This window comes from Camelus ferus, chromosome 23 (assembly GCF_009834535.1).
Source record: "Camelus ferus isolate YT-003-E chromosome 23, BCGSAC_Cfer_1.0, whole genome shotgun sequence".
Taxonomy (NCBI): Eukaryota; Metazoa; Chordata; class Mammalia; order Artiodactyla; family Camelidae; genus Camelus; species Camelus ferus.
The window spans coordinates 12,858,370-12,880,013 of record NC_045718.1 but is presented as its reverse complement, the minus strand read 5'-3'; the positions used below and the strand labels follow the sequence as shown (position 1 = coordinate 12,880,013).

The 21,644-nt window shown below is 62.9% G+C and overlaps 1 protein-coding gene and 1 long non-coding RNA gene across 4 annotated transcripts in view; one reads left to right on the top strand and one right to left on the bottom strand.

The window, feature by feature from the left end:
* The window catches only part of LMOD1 (leiomodin 1), a 29,465-nt gene extending 9,866 nt beyond the window's left edge, over positions 1–19,599 (top strand). The window contains exons 2-3 of the mRNA XM_032466902.1: positions 16,933–18,372; positions 18,887–19,599. Coding sequence (XP_032322793.1) covers positions 16,933–18,372; positions 18,887–18,913 — 1,467 coding nt within the window. The 3' untranslated portion in view covers positions 18,914–19,599. The remainder of the gene's footprint in view (positions 1–16,932; positions 18,373–18,886) is intronic.
* LOC116659380 lies at positions 11,645–14,786 on the bottom strand. 3 transcript variants are annotated; one of them, XR_004314747.1, is made up of 5 exons: positions 14,673–14,786; positions 14,365–14,520; positions 12,849–12,979; positions 12,139–12,326; positions 11,645–11,884 (listed from the first exon to the last, which is right to left on the bottom strand). It is a non-coding gene; the product is annotated as an uncharacterized LOC116659380 (long non-coding RNA). The 3 variants fall into 3 exon arrangements; XR_004314745.1 differs by lacking the exon at positions 14,673–14,786 and having other exon boundaries at positions 14,365–14,672; XR_004314746.1 differs by lacking the exons at positions 12,849–12,979; positions 14,673–14,786 and having other exon boundaries at positions 14,365–14,672.
* Positions 19,600–21,644: the final 2,045 nt, after the last annotated feature.

Sequence of the window (21,644 nt, the reverse complement as noted above, 5' to 3'; positions counted from 1 at the left end):
CTCCCTTCCTACTGGCTCTTCCTCTCCCTGCCCCCGCCTGGCTCCTTCACGGAGACCACGGGAACAGCTCACCCACGCTGGCCGTCACCATGGACCTCGGAGTGGCCATACTCCTCCAGGCGCTCTCCAGCCCCGTCCTGCGAGCTCTCTGTGTTGGCCGACCCCTGCCAGTTCTCACACTCAATGTCGCTGCTCTGTGCCCGCTGGTTCCCTCCTCTCCCCTGCCGCCGTCCTCATCCGCTCCCTAGCCCCTCTGCCGCCGGGGCCCAGACTCAGCTGTTCTCAGGGCTCTGCCCGTCCGGTCCCGCGGACTCAATGCCACTGTGTGCTAGCCCGCTATCTCTGGCCTAGATCTCTGTCCTGAGTTCTGGGTCGTCCACAGGCCTTGGGGCCTCCTCAAGTGTCTCGGCTTCAGCTCGTGTGAGATAAATTAATCATCGCCACCCCACTCCACACTTGCCTTCCCCTGTACTTTGGTGACTAGAAGGTGACTAACCTCTGCCCGTGTCCCCAGTTCTCTAGGGGACAGAACCTGATGCATCCACCTGTCCCCCTCCTCCCACCTGGCTCACTTCTCTGCTCGGAGGATGCCTGACCTTGCCGCCCACCGCCCTGCCCTTTCGTCCACCCTGTCTGACCGTCCACCCCACAGCTACCAGCGCCTTCTAACAAAGAGAAGTTGTGATCCTGACACCATCCTGCTCGAGAGCCTTGAGTTGCTCAGCGTAACGGCCCTGGTCCAACCCACACGCCTTCGCACAGCCTTGGGGGTCCTGGGCAATTCAGCACCTCCCTGCCCCTCCAGCTGCTAACACTCCTCTCCTTGACCTCTGCCCTCTGCCACTTCCAGGCCGGACAGCTGGCCCTGAGAGGCACCGTGCTTATCCTGCGGCCCCTGTGCCTACCCCCCACCCCACTGGCCAGGCTAATCCTCGCCCCCCCCCCCCCGATTCAGCTCAGGGACAGCCAGTCCTGTGCAGTGCGCCTCCCCTGTCCTGCCCAGCAGGAACGGAACGCGATGTTTGGCATTGTCTGTGCTTCCCCCAACACCTGAGGGCAGGGCCTGAGCCATCCCCTTGTCCCTGCAGCGGGCACGGTGCCCAGCTCAGTTGACACCTGGGGCAGAGCTGGGAGGAGGGCCCTGCAGACGAACAGTCTGCGTGTCTCTGTCAGGGTGCGCTCTGCAGAACCAAGCCCATCAGAACGCTGGCTGAGCAACTGTCTCCTCTTCTTCCAAAGATGCAGTACCTGGTCCTGTTCTAAACACGTGGGCGAGAAAGCAACTTGTTGCCTGCGCCGATGCCCTAGGGCTGTCTCCAGAGGCCCAGCTGACAAGTGTCCCCAGAGTGGGTCACCCCACGTGCCCCAGTGGCGGGGCAGTCCCCCTGCCTGTTCCTGCATATTTAGAAACACGTGTTCTCTAAGTCCTGGCCTGGAGCGCTGGAGACCCCCGTGTTCCTAAGGTCAGGGCTCTCCCGCCCTGCACCCTGGCCTGAGGCGGGAGGAGGCAGCGGTGCACTGCGGGAGGTGAGCTGCTCCAGAAACTGACTTACTGTTGTGGTGTGATGGGGCTCATCACAGGTGCTGTCAAACACGGGGAAAGAGCGAAAGTGAGAGGAGCCCCGTCACCAGCCACGGCTGTCAGCACCGCCGAGTCGCGGGGGAGGCCCGCACGCGCTCCCTTCTCCGGTCGAGGTCGCCTTATGCGCAGACACAGATTCATGTGATTTGTCTGCTGCTGCTGCTTATTTGCTGTCATGCGATCGTGGCCATTTCCCACGTCACTGACAATTCTGAACGTCTCAAGGTCGTAATCATCCGTTGTGTGGCTGGGGGAGCCTCTGCCTGTATTTACAAACTTTGGAGTAAATACACTTTCCAGGTCCCCGAAGGAATCCCCAGACGCAGGCTCCTTCCCCTGGCCTGGGCGCCCATCCCCAGAGAGATGGAGCCAAACTCGATAAACAGAACCTTTGACGCGCTGTTCCCAGCTGAGGCTTGCGGCCAGAGGGGCGGGATAGCTCGGAAGCAGAGGAGAGGCTCCCTGGACTCTGGAGACGGAGGGTCCGCTCCCAGGGCAGGGGACGTGAGGCCACACAGGCTGTGCTCCGGTGGCTCAAGTTCCTGGTGCCGGCCCATAGGCCAAGCAGGGCAGCCCCGCTCCCCCAGGCTGTGTCCTCCTGCAGCACCGTGAGCAGTCGCGCTGGGGGAGGGGACAGCCTAGTGGTGGAGCTCATGCTGAGCACGCACGAGGTCCTGGGTTCCATCCCCAGTACCTCCATTTAAAAAAAAAGGGGGGAAAAAGAATTTTTTTCTCTACTTGAAAAGAGAATTGAGGCTGCAGCCTTGAGAAATTCCAGGTGTGGGAGGATGTCAAGGAGGGAAGGTCACTGTTGCCTCCTCCTGCTTCCAAGGTCCTGTGCTAGAGGTGGCCCTGGTACCGGTTCCTCCCCCCAGAAAAGCAGAGGGAGAGTGTTGGGGCCCAGCTGCCCCCAGGGAGCCCTCAGCTGTCTTGGGACATCCACCTGCAACCCAGCCCTTCCAGGCTGGATGAGAGGCCGAACGCTGCTGTCGCATCCGGGCTCACAGGCCTCCGCACACTCAGCCTGAGGTGCGCTCGCATCAGCCGTGCAGGGTGGATGGGATAAAGGAACTGGGGCTTATCGAGGTTGCCCAGCAGGTGATCGTGGAAGGTCTCTAAGTCCTTCTGACTTCAAGTTAACAGGAAAAGAACCTGTCCCTCAGCCTCCTTTCTGGGCCTCCCTTGAATGGGGGCCATGTCTGCTGCACGCCCACCTCGGGGACAGGCGCTGGGCAGGTGCCTGGGCTGGCTGCTCCTGCAGCCGTGCTGTGCTCGAGGTGGGGGCTGGCCTGGCCCCACCCCTACCCCGGCTCGGGTGCCCCTTCCCCCAAGGGTGGGCCCAGGCCTGCTCACCACCTGCTCTCTGCGGGAGCTGGGCTGTGGGAGGGGCCGTGGGCCGTCCCGCTTGCCACCTCCAGGTGATGGGGGCCCCCGAGTGTCTGTGGTCGCACGGGAGCTGTTATTTAGGGCGTTTGTTGCTCATCACAAGCGGAAACAGAAGGAGGCAGAACCGGTTGTCCTGGGTCCGCTCCGTTCAGGGCAGGACCGCCCCCCCGCCCTGTCCCACGCCTCAAGGCTGCCGAATGCTGGGGACGTGGCCAGTGGGGGACGAGCGAGCCGTGGTCTGAGTGTGAGGCTCACACCCGGTCCCCACGCCTTAGCAGGAGGCACGAACGTGAAGGGAGCCCTTCGGGAGTGCCATTGTTGGTCACTTGTTGACGTAATTCAGGGATGGCTTTTAAACATTTATGTTTTATTTTAAAAAGCACAGGGTTTATTGGGGAATCTTGCTGTCAGCACTTCCTGCCGTGTGTCCCTAACGCACATCACAGAGAGACGCCAGGCGTGGCGCTGGGTGTGCACATGTGTGCACGTGTGTGTGCGCATGTGAGCGTGTGCCTGGGCTGCTGGGAAGCGGAGAACTGGCTCAAGGTCGTGTTTAGGCAACGCCTGTCAGCTCCGCTCAGCACCTGAGACCTCAGCACAGACGCCACTCAAGTTCACCTCACTCGTTTCTCCTCCCTTTTGCAAATGTGACCCCTGGAGCACTTGCGGTGCCTGCAGAGCGTGGAGCTCCCGCTTCCTCTGGGTGCCGCTTGTCCGCGAGACAGCGTTTCCAGCAACCGCCCCGGCACACAGGTGTTTTGGCCTGGTTTTTTATGTTTTCTGTTCTTCCTTTAGTCTTTATCCTTCAGAAATTAAAGCAGGAGGAGGTGAGCGCAGCAGGTTAGGTAAGGCTTTGCTTAGTGCGCCCCTCCTGTCATCCTGCATGTGATCAGGAGCAGGATCTCTTAATTGTCGTTAGGATGTTTACTGAGATACAATTCACCTGTAGCTTTTACCCTTTTAAAGTGTGCGCTTCAGTGGGTTTTTACTAATTCATAAGTGATGCTACCAATTCCTCTAATTCCAGAAAACTTTTTTCACCCCAAAAAGAAACCCCACACCCACCAGCAGTTCCTCCGCAGTCCCCCTTCTGCCAGAGCCCGGAAACCACTCGTCTGCTTTCTGTCTCTGAACTTGCCTGTTCCGGGCGTTTCACATACATGGAGCCACAGCATGTGGCCTGTGGCTCTGCCTTCCCATCACGTGTCGAGGTTCATCCCGCTGGCGTGCACCGTCGTTGCTCGTCCGGCTGAATGGCGTTAATTTGTGCGGTTCACCGCGTCGTGTCTGCTCAGCACTTCATGAGTTTTTGGGTTATTTCCACTTTCTGGTTCTTATGAAAGATGCCGCTCTGAACAACCATGGGTTCGTTTTTTTGCGGACATGAGTTTCCGGTCTCCTTGGACATACACCCGGGAGCGGAATTGCCGGGTCACGGGGCGGCTCTGTGTTTAGCTGTTCAGGAAGCACCAGACGGATTTCAAAGCAGCTGTGCCGCTCACACCCCCGCCAGCTGCGGAGGCAAGCTCCGGTTGCTCCGCGTCCTCACTCGGCCTGTCCTCGTCTGCCTTGTCAGCGCGGCCGTCCCCGTCTCTGGGAAGGGCGTCTCACTAAAGTTTTGCTCAGCTCAGCGGGTTTCACTCTATCAAATAATGTGGCGACTCACTTGCTCTTGGCCCTCAAAGCCCCGTCCTCCTCCTGAGGCTCCCTCGTCCACAGTCACCGGATTTGTTCTTGTGGTCTCAGGGCTGCTTGCACACCTGCGGCCCCCAGGGCTGTGTCTTGAGCCCGGATCGTGCTCCTGAGCTACCGGCCCTCATGGGCGCCGACTCCTCAGGCATTTAGACGTTGGCTCGGCCCCCAACCACCGTCCCAGTCCCGCCTGCCCCCCTGTTCCCTCGTCCTGGTTTTAAGCCTCGCCGTGTCTCCAGTCCACCGAGCTGGAAACCTCGGGGTCACCTCCCAGTCTTCCTGCTGTTCCCCACTTGACCGAGTCTTACTAACTGGCCCCCAGAAACATCCACAGACTTCCTCTCCTCGGCTCACGGGCTCAGCCCAGTGCGGTCTAGGCCCTACCACGTCCTGCCTCAGCTCCTCTCTCTGCCAGAGCTGCCGTCCTAGGTGCAAACCTGATTGTCACCCCTCAGGGTAAATCCGTGTGCTTTTCTGTTGGCCCTCGCGTGACGCCCACACCCCTCAGTGTGAAGTCCAGGTCAGGTCTCCTCCCCTCCCCCGACCCTGGGGACAGAGAGCATCTCCACGTCCTTGGACAGGCTCGTGTGCTCTGCCCGTGAGCGTCCGCTGCCCGCCTCCTGTGCCCGGACCAGCCCCCTGAAGGGGCCACCTGGGTGGCTCGCTGTCCCCTCTTCCTGGCCCCCCATCGCGTGTTCTCCGGGTCCTGCACTGTGGGGCTCCCGGCCTCCCCGACGTGAGGCTTTGACATCCTCGCCTGCCCCTCTCCTCCCCTATATCTCTACCTCGCCTCTCCCCTCCGTGGAATGACGTGACCCACCTCCAGTTGTCCTGGAGTTTGAAGGAGCTAAGTGCTCAGGCCAGTCCCCAGCTCGGACGGACTTCCCTATGTGTCTCAGAAGGACAGACCCAGACTCTTAGCTCAGCTATGAGGGAGTCCCAGCCCTGTCGCTCTGGCACGGGGAGGCCCGGCACCTTCTTGGGTTCAGCTGCAGGAAGGGAGCTGCGTCCGGGAGTCGTGGTGACCCCCCCACTCGCAGGAGGGAACCTTCTAAAACAGTTTGCAGGTGCCCGAAACCTTGGCAGTGGGGCTCAGGGGTGTCATTTTATTCCAGAAGCGTCAGCAGTGGGTGGAGGTACAGTGGAAGCCAGTGATTCCCACTTGTCCGAGTCCTCCCCGCTGAGATGGCAGCGGAGAGCGGAGGAGGCCCCTCGGGACAGCTCCATGGCCGGCTCGGCGGGGGCCTGGGGGCTCAGGCTCCCAGAGGCTTCTGGCAGGTGCCTGAGAGCTGTCGTCAGTCTGCCTGCCCGGTGGGTGTGAGCACACCTGCCGGGTCTGAAGCAGAAAGGGACCATGAACTTTGGGTTTGGGGTTTTTTTGTTTGTTTTTTAATTGTTTGGGGGGTAGTCAGGTTTATTTATTAGTGGAGGTGCTGGGGATTGAGCCCAGGACCTGGTGCGTGTAAGCACGTGCTCCACCACTGCTCTGTCCATCCTCCCCACCACCATGAGCTTTCAAACAGCAGAACCCAGATCCAGAAAGTTCTGGTCAGACGGGGTGATGGGCTCAGTGTAGCAGGTGAAAGGAGCACATGAGGGGAAGAAGGAGGCTGCGCTCCATACGACCCAGGGGCAGAACCGGAACCAGAACCAGGAGGACTTTCCGAGATGGAATCAGCTTTAAAAAACAAGAAAAGGCCTAGCTGCCTCTGGGGACTGAGCTGTCCGTCCCAGGAGGTGTTCAGGTGCTGCGGACCCGGGAGGCACCCTGTAAGCAGGACTGAGATGTCTTCATTTCATCCCAGCGGTTGTTAAGTGCAGAGCGTGAGGCCAGGGCCGGGGCCCAAGTAAAGGCTGGCCCTGGCCCTCCCGCCGCCCCCGTCCCATCCGGGCGCAGAGCAGAGCAGGCAGCGCTCGGCCGGCCGTGGGCCCGGGGTAGCTGCGGGTCTGCGAGGGGCCCTGGGCCAGGCGCTGACGGCCACCGGAGGAAGCGGTCCGGCCGGCACGAGGCGAGGCCGTGGTGCAGCTGTCGTTCTTTACAGTCTCTGTCTTGCACAGAAACATGCTGATGAATTTGAACAGGAAACGATACACCTGGGCTTTGCTCCGGGGTAACCTGAGGGCAGAGGAACACGGGTGGGAGGTGTCAGTGCCTGAGGAGCTGGCCTTGGGGCCTTGAGGTCCCTGTGCCGCTTTCTCTGGTTTGGCGCACAGTTGAAGTTCCTCACAGTAAAGAGTTAGGAGGAGAGTGAGGAGTTGGGCAGACGGGGGACAGGACACTCTCAGGTGCAGGGATACAGTCCCCACGGGGGCAGCCAGGCCACAGAGAGCGCACGCGTGTCCCACTTGGTGACCGGAGTGCAGGCAGGACACGGGCTTCGTCCTGAGAGCCTGGGGGCTGCTGACCAGACTGACATTTCAGAGCGAGGGTGTGGGCTATGGCGCGCAGGAGGCTCAAAGAGAGAAGGGAGACGGGGCTGGGGGCCAGTCAGGAAGGTGGGTGGAGGCGGGTGGCCAGGGAGCAGGAGGAGCAAAGACTGCCGTCCCCGAGTCCAGGTCCACAGTGGAGACAGAGGAGGCAGAGGGCTGAGCTCCGCTCCTGTTTCTCTATTCAGCCTGGGCCTGGCCGCAGAGTCTTTGGGACCCGCTGCAGAACAGACACGTGGGGCCCCTTGTTCAAACACCTCTAAGCCCTTCAAGAGCGGACAGCAGAGCCTGACACCGAGCGCCGGCCCCCCTGCGCGTGGGGCCCCGAGCAGAGTCCAGTGCTGCCCAGGCCGGCGCGGCCCTGGGAAGAGGACAGCATGTCCCTCCTGCCACCCCTGGGACCTAGTGGGACCCGGCGCTGCTGGGGACAGACGGCTTCCATGTCAGGCTCTCCTCAGGGCCTCCACGCTGGCCGGGCCGTGTCTGCGTGGGGGTCTGGGGCACGGGAGAGGGCAGAGCGCCACCCAGACTTGTTTGTGTCTACAGAGCGCTTCCCCAGTTTCTCCAAAAATGGGGTTTGCCGCACACTTCCCAGGATGAGTCACCCGACCCGGCGGCCAAGACTTAGGTCTGCAGGGGGCACTGGGGCCAAGTCTCCGTCCACCCTGAGCCCTCCTGCCCTGGACAAGGCTTCCCCACGGCCTCCCAGCTGCCCATGTCGGCCTGGCCAGTGCGGGCCCAGGGCAGCCGTGACCGGCGCCGGGTGACAGCAGACAGGCCCCCTCCCGTCTCAGTACTGCGCCCGCTGCCTGGTCTCCTTCCCCTGGGTGACATTTGACATCCCTTCACAAGAAGGCCTTGCCTTCAGACTCCACGCAGTCCAGTGGCCGAGTCTGGTGACACGTTTGGTGCAGGGGCCCAACCACCAAGTCTGCACTTTATCGACTTTTCTGGAAGACGCTTCCCCCGCTTCACTCACGGGGCAAAGCAGGTACGGAGGTGGCCTGGCCTCGCGCTGGACTGCAGTGGTGTCCTGGTCCCGGGCTCACTTAGCTCTGCCCTGCCTTGTCCACCCCTCCGCCCCCAGAGCCTGGGATGTGAGGCGCACATTTCTGTCCACACCGGAGTCGGAGGCTGTGCGGAGACCCTCCGGCCCCTCTGCTGGGCCCTGACGTTCACGAAGTGCTGGCTTTGCGGTCGAGATACCTGATCCAACTGAGGCAGGGGCTGGGCTCCAGGGCAGGTCCCTGCACAGCACAGCTGGGCTGTGCGACCGGGAGTCACCACCCCCTCCTCAGTCCCTGTCCAGCCCTTGTCGCTGCCACTGGCCTGAGGAGTCTTGGTGTGTTCGTTTTGTTTCCCTTTTTGTTGCTATGAAACTGAAGTTTTAAAAGACAGTTTTTTTTGGGGGGGAGGGTACAGCACAGTGGTAGAGTGCGTGCCTGGCATGCATGCGGTCCTGGATTTAATCCCCAGTACCTATCAAAAACGAACCTAATTACCCCCCCCCAAAAAAAAACAATTAAAAAAAGATAATTTTTTAAATGAAATAACTTTTGTTTTTTTTCTGATTATAAAAATAATCCGGACATTATATATCTGGGGGAAGAAATAAAATCCAGATGAATTAAAGATCTAAGCTAAGCGTTCTCAAGGCTAAAACTTAGGGTCAGAGTTTACCGGGACAGGAGAGGACGAGCTAAGTAGTCAGACCATCAGTGCAGAAGCCCAGAGTCTGGTTCCCGCAAGAACCAGGAGTAGCCAGCAGGCGGGGAGTGGGGGCTTGTGTGAAGGACTTCAAGGGAGGAGGGGGCAGGGGGTCCTGGCTTGGCCAAGCGGGGGTGGCCCTGGGGAGCCGCCTGGAGGTTTCCGGGACGGGAGTGAGTTGGCAGATCTGCACTCCAGGAGGATCCCGATGGCTGCGGTGGGAGGCTGTCCTGCGGAGTTCAGGCCTCTTAGAGGCGGTTGCAGTGACCAGGGAGAGGTGTGAGCGCTTGGACCAAGGGAGCATCAGAGACGCTGGGAGAAGAGTGTTGAGGATGTAGGTCATCTGCGTGTAGGAGACATGGGAATAAAACTTTCTTTTATGAAACAGGTTGATTTCACAGCCGCCCCCCAATCCCTTGGGCTGGAGGAGGAGTGAGGGCAGAGGGATCCACATGCCCCACCACGGGCTACTCCCACCCTTGCTCATCAGGGCTTCTGATTTGAGCCACTGGCCTGGGGGCCCACCTGCCCCGAGGAGGGCAGGGTTGCCCAGTCCTCTTCAGGAGCCCTGGCCCCCAATGCTGCCCTGACCTGCTGGCCTCCACAGTCTCGGGGTGAAGGGCCGGGGCTGGCTCAGGCTGCAGCGTAGCGTGGACTCTGCCCTTCCGCCGTATGTGCTGGCAGAGCACCCGTTCCCGCCACGTCGGCCTCAGGGTTGGTTTACTCGGCACTCAGTTATCTGTGCACAGCTCCATGTGCTCAGACCCTCCCCGTCCTCATCCTTCCAGCTTCTGGCTTCACCTGTGAGCTGTCCACTCTTTCCTTCATCTGCCCAGCACTGACCACTTGCAAGGCCCTAAGCTGTCCTCTGGGGACCCAGTGGATCAGGGAATCACTTTGTGCCCGCAGCCCCATGGGGGAGAGGGACCAGGGCCGAGTGGCGGGGGCACCGGTGGGGAGGGGTGCAGGGGGGCGTCGGAGGTGACTTTCCAGAGCAGACCGTGCCTGAAGGTCACGGGGACCCTGAGTGACAGGTAGGGGGAGCTGCTTAGGGGAGGCTGGGGATCGGGGCCTGCTCTGCCCGCTCTGCCCCTCACCCACTTCCTGGCCCTGACGGTCCTTCAGGATCAGCTGGAGCATCTGTGCCTTTGGACGGTGCTCCCTCCCTTTCCGAGGGGCTCTGCTCCAGCTCACCTCCGCCGGCAAACCCGCCGGGTTCTTGCTCCTGTCCAGCCAGTCCCTGCTCCTCATGCGCTGGGGTCGCCCTACCCTTTGGGTTAATTTTTCCAAGCCGGGCTGACTTCTAAGCCTCCCTCTATTTCACTTTTGACCCCAAACTTAAACACACAGGCCCTTTGAATTTCGGAGTCTCGTTGCCAAGCAAGGTAGGAAAACTGCGGTGGGGAAAGGAAAGCCTTGCAGGGCTGCGCAGAGGCTGGGTGACAGATCTGCTCCTGCTCAGGTGCAGCTCGGACATGGCGTGGCTTCTGACCTTGGGTTCCTTTCCTCGAGGCTGTTCCCCCCCAACCTGCCTTAGCAGAAGCCCCGGGGCCCCTCCCCGAGCCTGGACGTGAAATCCAAGGAGCCGGTCGCCACCTCCCTGCCTGGCTTGGGGAGAGTCACGCCCTGCCTCTCTCTGCATCCCCAGGGCTGAGCCTGGGGCCTGGGGCCGAGCCGTGCCTCCGTGCGTGTCCCAAGGAGCAGATGCCCAAGTGGCAAACATCAGATGTGCACCGTGCGCTTTGCCAGGAGCTCCTGGCTTAGCTGTGCTAAAGGGAAGGGCAGTGAAGAGGGGGTGTCAGAGCCCGGGAGCTCTGAGCCTGCCTGTCAGCCCCCCACTTCCGTCCACCACACTGTGTGCAGGGCAGACAGGGTGTTAGCACGGACCCCCAGGAGCCGCTCGAGGTCGCTGTCCTCGAGGTGTGAGTCCTCAGTGCTTTACCTCTGAGATGCTGTGATGACGCGAGTCATTAAGGGCAGATACAGGCTCAGAGGGACAGGGAAAGGCCGCCCACAAGACACAAGGGAAGGTCATTGCGTGTGAGGCCTCCCTCGGCCCCAAGCCTCCTCCTGCTGAGCCTAGAGCCCAGCGCGCTCTGCCCACTGGGACAGACGGACAGGCAGAGCACTGAGGAGTCGCTGGACAGACGGCCTGTGTCAAACCCTCAGTGCCCAGTAAGCCCTGGATGGGTGGAGCTGTTACTAACACCTCATCTCTGTGCTGGGCGACAAGGGGCTCTGGACAGGTGTCCCCGCGGAGGCAGTAAGGTGGGAAGTAGAGAAAGGTTCAGACCCTGGAGCCCGAGCCCGAGCCCCCGCATCCTCAGGAGCAGCTTCGAGGCTTGGGGCTTCAGCTCCTTCTGGTCTAAGTGGGGACAGTGGGGCTGGGGACGTGGGCACTGACCGTGAAGTGCTCACCTGGCTAGCAGCTGCTGGCTGGACAAGTGGGGGGTCTGAGGCTCCCTGGTTGGGGGTGTGGGGGAGGAGGCAGACGGTGCCCTTTACAGACATGCCAGAAGCCGCAAAGCGACCCCCGTTTTGCACCTTCTCTGTTTCCTCACTGGCACGAGGGACGGTGGGTCTGTCTTGCTGCCATCCTGGACCTGCATCCCCAGACCCGGGCTGGCCTGTCCCCACCCCGCAGCGGTGCACAGGCTGGGGTAAGCAGGCGGCGAGGACACGGCAGGTGGCGAGGACGCTGCAGGCACGGCCCTTCAGCGCCTTGACCTTGACCCCTCCGCTCAGAGCTCACCGTGCGCACGTCCTGGGTGCCAGGCAGGCTGGAGGCTCTCTTTGGGGGGATGAGGGGCACAGCCTGCAGCCCAGCTCGTGGTGGTTGTGGGTGGACTCGAGGCTGCGAGCGGGGAGGGGCCCCCCTTGCCTGCCGTTCCCGTGCGGACCAGCGAGGGTAGACCACATGGCCGTCGACGACTGGCAGTGAGCACGAGTGGGCCGCGGAGGGGCTCCCACGGAATGGGAACCAACCCCGACCCGATCTGGGGAGTTGCGTCTCCAGCCCACGTCTCTCCCAGGGACTGACGAGACACCAGTCACAGGCAGGAGCCGAGTGTACGCACCAGCCCTGAACACCTAAAGAAGTATGTTTCCAGAGGTGTTACCTGTGGGGGTCGGGTCAGAGCCCCCCCCCCCCGCCTTCCCCACGGCCTTCCCCTCTCCAAGCCAGCCTCTAAGTTGCAGCTTCCCCACCACCCCCTTACAGCTCCGAGGGACTCCCCGGACTTGTCCTGCAAGGGCCACGGGGGAGAGTCTGCTCCCCACCCCGGGGGCCCGGAAAGAGGGAAGCTGGCGCAGGGCGATCTGGGGAGGGTCAGGGCGGGGGTTACCAGAAAGGGAGCTGCAGGCCGGGCTGGGCGGCAGTGACCCCTGGGCCAGCTGTCAGCTGGAGTGGGAACTTCTGGGAGGGGACGTCCCTCTGTCTGCACACTCTGCCGCTTGCTCTCCGATGTCAGCCTCGTCCCACACCCTCCACACAGGCAGGACAGTGTCCCAGGGCGCTGTGCAGTCTTGCCTCCTGAGGAGTGAGATGGGGGGGCGGGCTGGGTAGGGGGCCCCGGGGGGTTTCCGGGGGGCTGGCCTAGAGGACAGCTCTGTCCCCCCAGCCCCACCTAGGACTCAGCACTCACAGGTGTCTGGTGCCAGCCGTCACTGTTGGCGGGTGACGCCTGTCCCCACCGCACTCCACCCCTGCCAGGTCCCCACAGGACTGGGGCGGGGCTAGGGGAGACTTCCCAAAGCGACCCAGTCCCTCCCCAGCTTCCAGCCCTCCTGCAGCCCCAGGGCTGGGATGTGGTCAGTTTTCACGGAAGAAACTAGATGCAGTTCCACCGACTGCTGGGTGCGGGCGGGACTTCACCCCCTGAGCAAGGCTGGGCGGCTAAGTGCAGGGTGGGCCGGAGCTGGGGGGGCGGGGGCAGGCTCTCCTGCCTGTCCTCATGGCTCGAACATGTTTCATGAGGGAGGGACGCTGAATTGTGGCCGCTTAGCTCTTCAGGCCCTTCTGGGCATCAGGACCTTTGAGTCCCCTGCTACTTACAACCCAGCGAGGCTCTCCGAGGGCTCGGTTCCATTTTGCATATGAGACAACAGGTCCAGAGAGGGTAAGTGACTCGCCCAAGGTCACACAGCTGGTCAGGGCACAGCCAGGATTGGCACGCAGTCAGCTGCCTGCAGAGCCAGTGAATTCCCCTGCTACTCACGGCAGGACTTTATCAGAACAGTTGGGTTCCTGACAGCCCTGGAGAGAACCTGTGGCCTTCTCGGGGGGAGACCTGTTGCTACAGATCTGGAGCTCTGTCTAATGAGCTGGCCCGAGCCTCAGCAGGGACTCCTGCCCGCAGACCACCGAGGGACACAGGCACTGCCAGCCTTCTCAGGACGGCCAGCCCAGGAACACAACTTTCCCAAAAGGCAGTGGAACATCCTGAAGCTTCTTGTCAGGAGAATCTACTAGAATCTTGCTTCCTGGCAGGGGACAATGAGAGTTGCCCTCCATGCAGCAGGAGCCTGCGGAAGTGAGCTCCCCGTCCCTCCCCAGGGCCGCCCTATAAGGGAGCCTCTCTCCTGGGCTGTGGTGGCTCCTCCCTGCCCGCCCTTGTAGACAGATGGGCCTGGCAGCTGCAGCACCCGACATCAGGAGGTCACCAGGGGGCTGGAGGAGGGCACCAGGGCCCCAGCCCTCGGCCACCAGCTCCACAGGAAAAGCAGGCGGTGTGAGCTGGGCTCGGAGACATGGAGGGGCTTGGGGGCCACTGGTGCAGGACCGGGTGGAGGGGGGTGGGAGTGTGAGCGCAGGAGCAGCCCCCCCCCCCCACCGGCCAAGCCTTCCTGGTAACTGTAACCTTGATCCAGGAGCAAGCAGAAGCCGCCCAGGGCCAGGGCGAGCATGCCGTCTCCCGGTGAGCTCCACTCACCCTGCAGCTCTGTGCCCCCAGGGACTTCGGCGAAGGCCTAGGGACAGGGCGCTGACACAGTGTCTGAGCCCCAGCCTGGAGCCTGGGCTGGGCCTTCTGGACACTCCAGACAGAGGGCCATCAGGGGCCCCCCGGCAACCCCAGGTCGGCGCCACCTCACTCTGACTCTGGGGGAGGCCCAGGTGCCAGGTGCCCGCCCTCACCGGGCACCCTCTCCTTCCTTGGCTCCACCCCCTCCAGGCAAGCCGGGGCTCCTGTCCCCCACCTCCTGTTAGAGACATTTCCCCAGGCTCCACCGCCCTCTGGGGGTGCTGCAGACCACCCCCCTTACAATTGCCTCAGGCTGGGATTCCTCTGCCGAGAATTACTCCACTCAGGTGACAGGAAGGGCAGAGGGGCGCTCAGCGTGAGCTCAGCATGAACTCCTGGGGCCGAGAGGGCGGGGCTGAGTGCCGCAAACGGTTGGGGGGGCTCCCGTTTGTTAGGGACCTCCTGATAGACGACTCTTTCCCTCTCCTGCTTTGGGAATGGAAGTGGTGGAACGTTCTCTGCTCTGCCCAGTCAGACGAGACTCACAGAGGGGTAGCAGCAGCCGCCCAGGGTCAGGGAAAGAGGCTACCTTCTGCCACCAGAGCTTACCAGACACGTCACCTGGATCCTGACCAAGCGACAGGCACGGGGCAACATCACGCGGCCACGAGGCCTGGAGGGGTCAGGGTCAGGGCCCTGCATCACCGGTCCTGAGAGGTTTCCCGGCGTCATCCTTTCCAGGCCTCCACCTCCACTGCCCTGTGGCTTCTCCCACAGGAGAGAAGTACTGTCACTGAGGGCTCATCCAGGGGCCACAGCCCTTCTCCAGGGAGGCGCTTTGTTACCCGAAAGCCCTCCCAGCTGAGGCAGAGGCTGGGAGCAGGCAGAAGGTAACCTCGGGGGTCACGGGGACGCACCGCCTGTCTCAGAGGTAGATGGCGGCCTGGCCTCCCTCGCGGGCCCGGAGGGGGCAGCTCTGCTGAGCGCCCTGCAGTCCGCCCCGTGGAGACCTGGGCTCGGGAGGACGCAGGCCTCCTTCTCCTTTTAAGGCAACGTCTGAGTCTCAGGCTGCGGGAGCAGCCCCAGCCCCGCTCATTCCTGACTGTTTGGAGGAAATGATGATTAATCACCCCCCGCCTGTTTTCCATTAGATTCTTTTTAAAGGGTGCCCTGAGCAGACACGGGGAGACCCAAGCCCACTAGGACCCTGTGCGGGGGAGCACGTGGCGGGAGACTGCTGGTGCAGATGGGGAGGGACAGAGTCTGGGGCTCCAGGGCAGGGAGAGGGCAGACTCGGAGAGCAGTCCTGAAGGGAGGGGACGGAAGCCTGGGTCTGGAAGGGTTTGGGTGGGAGGGGAGGCTGGGGTACAGGTGCTTTGCAGGGACACCCAGGGACCAAGGGTGCAGGCAGGTGTAGAGGGGGTGCGTTTGCCCCCAGTGGGGAAGGTCGGGGGACGGCACGTCGACCTGGGGCTGCTAGTGGACAGGCCAGAGCCTCAGTTTTTCCCAAAGGTGGGGTGTTCTCTCGGGGGCTCCAGTTCCCTCTAGTGAGGCCTGTGGGCTCTGCGGAGGCAGCTGGGCTGAGTCTGGGGGGCGATCCGTGGGGCACAGTGTGTGCAGGTCTGGGGAGGTGGGGTCTGACCTCTGTCCGGAGCGTGGGCTGGACTCTCCCTCCCCGGCTCCTCAAGTGGGTGGACTCTATGATGAAACCAGAATCCCTGAACCTGGAGGGGTGGGCGGGGCAGAGGGCCCCCTGGTGGTCATGAGTGTCCTCAAAGGGCTGACCCAAGGGCCCCTCACGGGCCTTCTGTTCGCCAGAGCCACACTCTGTTTCAAAGCCAGGCTCCATCATCACCCCTGGTGCCCCAGCCCCATGAGTCCCCTGGCGTGGCAGCCCAGGCCCGCGGGTGGGGAGGGCGGGGGTGCACGCCAAGGCCCTGTCTCACCGGGCCCTGTGCCCCTTGGCGGCCCCCTGTGATTCTGCCAGAGGCGCCAAGAACTGCTGCTGCTAAACAAACGGTCCCCAGGGGCCAGTCTGTGGTCCAGGTTCACACCGTTTCCTGGGCCCGCCCAGCACCACACTCCCTCTGGGACATGGGGTGGTAGAGCATTGCTTCTCTCCCCGCACCCCGGGAACCTCTGACAGTCAGGCCATGGTGCCTTCCTGTTAGAACTTCAGAAGGTCATGCGGTGTCCCTGGGTGCCAGCTGCCCTGGGGTCTGGCATTGTCGGACAGAGGACAGTGTATCTAACATCTCCTCTTAGGCAGTTCAGCTACTCCCTCGGCCCCACGACAGGGATGGGAAGTGTGCTCGCAGGATAAGGAGCAGACTCTACATGGTTTTGTGGAGGTGCAGGGTGGCCACTGGCCCCTCCCACGCCCCCAGCCACCTGATCATTGGGCCCAGTCAGGCAGGGCCCCAAGGTCAGCTGACTGGCTGGGTCCCGGGCTCCTCACAGACAGGGCAGTAGCAAAGCATTTACTGAAAAAATAAGGAAAATGTTGCAGATTTCCCAAAAAGCCACATGTATCTGATGCTGAAAGTCCATCCTTTATTTAGGGCCCCCTTATTTCAATGAGATGAGGATGGTACTGAATTTATAAATAACCTTAACTGCTAAAATGAAATGTCAGTAGTCCTCGGTGGGTCCCTCTGACCTCTTTGCCCCTGGGGCCAGGGTACGGCCCTGGTGCTCCTGCCTGGAGCGCAGGATACGAGGGGCCCAGGAGCCCAGAGAGCAAGACAACTGGTGTCTCAGTGAATACTGTAAAAAATAAAATTTAACACAAAAAACCCCACAATGAACGAAAACGCAAAATTTGAAACAAAGACAGACCCAGCGTTGGTGAGCTTTCCTTCGCCTCCGGCTCCAGCGAGGCTCAGCCGGCAGCCCCTTCCCCGTCACCCCACAGAGGAGGGCAGCTCTGGATCTGGCTCCTGGGAAGGAACGGCTGCAGCCCCCCAGCGTTCACTTGGGCGTCTCGCGGCCCTCAGGTCCTGGGAGTGTGCCGTCAGCGCGGTCCGCACAGCTCACACCTGAGTCCCGGCCGTGTCCTCTCGGAGACTGTCCAGAGGCTTTGGGCGGTTATAGACGCGCCCCCATGCCGTCCCCACCCCCATCCCTCTCCCTCCAAAGCCAGCCCTTCATGTTTGTTTTTCTTTTCTGAATTCTTAGGAGGGCAAGCAAGTGGAGACCAAGACAGATGCCAAGAACGGAGAGCAAAGGGGCAGGGGTGCCAGCAGAAAGCCCCTGGGCCCCAGGCAGGACTCGGACCAGGGGAGGGAGCCACAGAGCGGTGGTTTGAAGAAAAGCTTCTCAAGAGACAAGGAAGAAGCCGAGGGCAAAGGTGCAGAGAGGCCCAAGGAGGAGAAAGTCATCAGGGGCCTGGAGAAGGGCCGGGTCAGGGCCGCGGTGGACAAGAAGGAGGCCGGGAAGGGGGGGCGGGCAGACGAGGAGACTGCGGCCCCCAGGAGGGACGAGGACAGGCAGGGGGCTGAAAGGAGTGCAGGGGGGAGCAGAGACAGGGGGCGGAAGGGGGCGGACAGGAAGGAGGCGAGCGAGAGAGAGGAGGCTGCAAAGGTGAAGGGGCCCAGCCAGGGCGTGGGTGCCCGGATGGAGGCCGAGAAGGTGGAGAGAGGGGGTGGCAGCGTGCTCGCGGGGAAGGGGGCTGAGAGAGCCAGGAAAGACGAGGCCCCCAGCCCAAAGGCCCCCGGAGAAGAGGGCAAGACGCCTGCACCAGAGAGGCCGGCCCCCGGGGCCCCCGCCAAGGCCGAGGAGGAGGCAGCCCCCAGCATCTTCGACGAGCCCCTGGAGAGGGTGAAGAGCAACGACCCAGAGGTGACAGAGGTCAACGTGAACAACTCGGACTGCATCACCACGGAGATCCTGGTGCGCTTCGCTGAGGCGCTGGAGTTCAACACCGTGGTCAAGACCTTCGCCCTAGCCAACACGCGGGCGGACGACCACGTGGCCTTCGCCATCGCCATCATGCTCAAGGCCAACAAGACCATCACCAGCCTGAACCTGGACTCCAACCACATCACCGGCAAGGGCATCCTGGCCATCTTCCGGGCCCTGCTCCAGAACAGCTCGCTGACCGAGCTGCGTTTCCACAACCAGCGCCACATCTGCGGCGGCAAGACGGAGATGGAGATGGCCAGGCTGCTCAAGGACAACACCACCCTGCTCAAGCTGGGCTACCACTTCGAGCTGGCTGGGCCCCGCATGACCGTCACCAACCTGCTCAGCCGCAACATGGACCGGCAGCGGCAGAAACGGCAGCAGCAGCGGAGGGCGCAGGAGGCCGGCGGGGAGAAGGCGCTGCTGGAAGTGCCTAAGGCCGGGGCCCCCGCCAAGGGCTCTCCCAGGCCCTCCCCGCAGCCGTCCCCCAAGGCCGCCCCCAAGAACTTGCCCGGGAAAGGGGGCGGCCCGGCCGCGCCCCCGCCGCCCCCGCCCCCCCTGGCCCCACCCCTCATCATGGAGAACCTGAGGAACTCGCTGTCCCCGGCTACCCAGCGGAAGATGGGCGACAGAGCCCTTCCCGCCCAGGAGAAGAACTCCCGGGACCAGCTGCTGGCCGCCATCCGCTCCAGCAACCTCAAGCAGCTCAAGAAGTTAAGTAGCTGTGGGCGGGGCTGGCCCCAGGCCGGCCACCCCTGCAGCTCCCCAGGGGAGACTGTCCCTCCTCCTGGAGGAGCTTCCTTTAGCCCCTCACCCCTGCAGCCTCAGACCCTTCCTCTGAGTCCTCCCTCCCCTTCCCAGAACAAACATGGTCTGTTTGCCTGATTCTCAGAACCAGCCAAGTCCTCAGGTCAGTCTACCCCGAAGGTCTGTGGGAGATTCAGCCTCAGGAGACCCTGCTTGTTGAGGCTCCCTGGGGGCAGATCCCCAGTCCCCGCCGGTCCCGACACCAGAGATAAAGCACCCTCTGACTGTGACTCCAGGGTCATTTGCTGTCATCCAGTTTTTACAGAAAAGGGAGAATGCAGGCTCTGCCCAAACCCCACGTCTCTGTTCTGCAGACGCACGCACTCTGAGTGTCTGGTCTCCGGAAGGAAGGGAGGTGAGGGATTCCAGGGCCCGCATCCGGGACCCCCTCCTCTAAACCGCCTCTGCTTTGATCTTGCAGGTGGAGGTGCCCAAGCTGCTGCAGTAGGACCGCCACGGGCTGCCAACGCCACGCCGCCCAGACCCCGCCCACCCGCCTGGCTGACCTGCTCTGCACGCCCCTGCTCTGCCAGGGGGCAGCTGGAGGCCGGGCCAGCTCCGGGAAGGACGCCTTCTCTCTCCTCACTTTCCTTTTCTTGTCTCTGAGGCTCTCCAAAAATACCGTTTATAGCCGGAGCTGAGCTTTCAGGACAAGAAGAGTCCTTTCAGACCGAGAAGATGGCACACCTGGGGCCCATGTGGCTGGCCAGCTGCCAAAGGCCTATGATCCAGGAAAGATGTCCCACAGGGACCACAGGACCCGCCCGGCCCCACTGCCCACCCAGGGTCAGGATTCAGGCCTCTGAGGAGCCCTTGGGGCAAAGCTGCTCGGCCAGTCCTCTCTGTGCCAGGCAAGGGCAGAAGGCTGGGGGTCCAAGGGCGCAAGGCGGAAGGGGCTGAGGATACCCCCAGACCCCTCCCAGCTAACGAGAGGACATGACACAGGTAGTGGGCCTGGATGGACATGCCCGGTGGGGAGCGGGCTCCAGACGGGAGGAGGGGACAGACTGCAGCTGGACCTGAAGGTTTGATGCCAAAGCAGACACTTCCTCACACACACCTGCTGTTGTATGAATAGCTGTGTCTCTGTTTTTCCATAAGATTTTGATAATATATACAAGCCTTTAGCTGTGACGGCTGGGCTCACCTTGTGCTGTCCGGAGGGTCCCCTGCCACGCCACCCCAGTGGGCCGGGACACAAGCTCCCGTCCACAGAAAGCATGGCGGTGGGGACTCAGGAGGGGGCTCCCCTGCCCTGGCTGTCCAGGCCCAGGAGAGCTGGCCTCAGCCAGGGTCCACTTCAGACTAGCCGGGCTGCCTGGGGTCACTGGGCAGAGGTGCTGTCGGTGGGTGGTAGCGGAGTGGAGCTGGGGTGGCTGTATTAGGCATGTTTGGGGGACGCTCAGTCCCTGACTCTTCCTAACTTCAGGATTGGGGCCAGCTCCTCGCCGCAGTCCCAGGCCTGGGAAGGCAAAGAACTGACGTGACCACTCGGGGGAGGCCCTGTCGTCCCTGCTGCCCGATCTCCCCTTCTGCCCCCACGCCCTCCATGGCAGGGACATCAGAGGCAACTTTCTGGTCCCACTGGCTCCGAGGTGGTGCACCCCTGTGGCTCTGGGTCTCGTGTGCGGGCGGGCACTGCAGGTTCCCGTTTCAGGGTGCCAGTCTGGCCGAAAACAGGGCAGGCTAGTGTCCCAGGGCCCACCCTGCCCCCTGCCTCCACCCACGTCCCCAGGAACCTAACCAAGGCCGCCCGAGGGGGCGCACTGCTGCCCACTGCCTCACACGCTGTCCGCCCAGCGGAGCGCAGCGTGCGTGTCTGCGGGGCTGGCGGCGCCGGCGCGGAGCCTGCCGCTCTGTGAGCTGGTGCCGGTACCGACGTCACCTCCGCGTCGCAGACAAAGCTGGGCCCAGACAGGGTGACGCACAGGTCCGTGACCACACAGCTCAGCCCGGAGACCGAGCTCCGCCCCAGAAGGCTTCTGGCGCCGGAGCCCCTCGCGGCTCCGGCACGCGCCCAGGGAGCCCAGGCCACCCGGACCACCAGGGTCCGGATCTTAACGCTCCAGCTGGCCCTGTCGCTGTAGGGCACGGCAACTTAAATCAAGGTTTGGCCGACTGAAAAGCACCTGCGGCTGTCGGCTCGCGGCCGGGGCATCGCCCCCGAGCCCCGCCCCGCCCTCCTCCACTCCTTCCCCGCCCCTCCCGCTCCGCGGGCGCTGCCGGCCGGTGACGTCATCCGCTCCGAGCTGGGGGGCGGGGCGCAGCGCCACCTGGCGGACACCTCGGCCCGGGGCCTCCCGCCACCCCGCGCGCCGCGTCCCGAGCCCTGAGGGTGGGCTGCCGCCTGGGGTCGGGCGGCCTGGGGAGCGTCCCGGAGGCGTGGGCGCTCAGGGTTCAGCTGAACTGCGGGGAGGGCTCGCTGCCCACCTGCCCTTCGGCCTGGGCCCCCCACTAAGCACCCGGCTGCCCGTCGGAGGCCAGGGTGAAGGAGCAGGAGGGAAGAAATGACGGTGGAAGAGCGCAAACGGTGCAGATGACCTGACAGCTGATGGATTCGGCCTCAAACCCAGGTCTCCCACCGGCCTGGACCAGGAGGCTCCCCAGGGGCTCTCTAGCCGCCGTACACCCCCCACCCCGTCCAGGGGTCACTCTGAGTCTCCCGCCCTGGTGAGGGGGCTCCAGGGCTGGCTCCGCGTCCCACTTACTGTCACAGGAGGCCCAGGCTGCAGATCGGGACCGTGGCCACTCAGGTGGCTTCTCTGAGACGCAGAAGCTCCAAACGCCGGTCAGACCATCCATCCGGGAGAGCCACATGCCGGCCTCCCTCGCTCCTCAGGTCTCAGGACCTGAACCCGCAGGTGTGGGCTTTGCCACCTGTGTCGGGGGGGCAGGCTGCTGGCCTGGGGTAGGGGTCCCCCCCTCCGCCACCACGCCCTGTGCTCTACGTGCCCTATCTGACCACGCACCGTTCCATCTCTTGGCTGCCTCCTGCAGGCCTCTAACCGGCTTTACCCCATGCCACCCTCATGTAGGCTTCCCCAGCTGCCTTCATTTTACCCCCGCCGGCCGCCTCCCCCAGCGCTCCGGTTCCTGCTAACCTTTCCCTCGGCCCCTCGGAATCGCCCGGTACCTCCGCCCTCCCTCCTTGCTGTTCCCTCTGAACGCAGCCTCCCCAC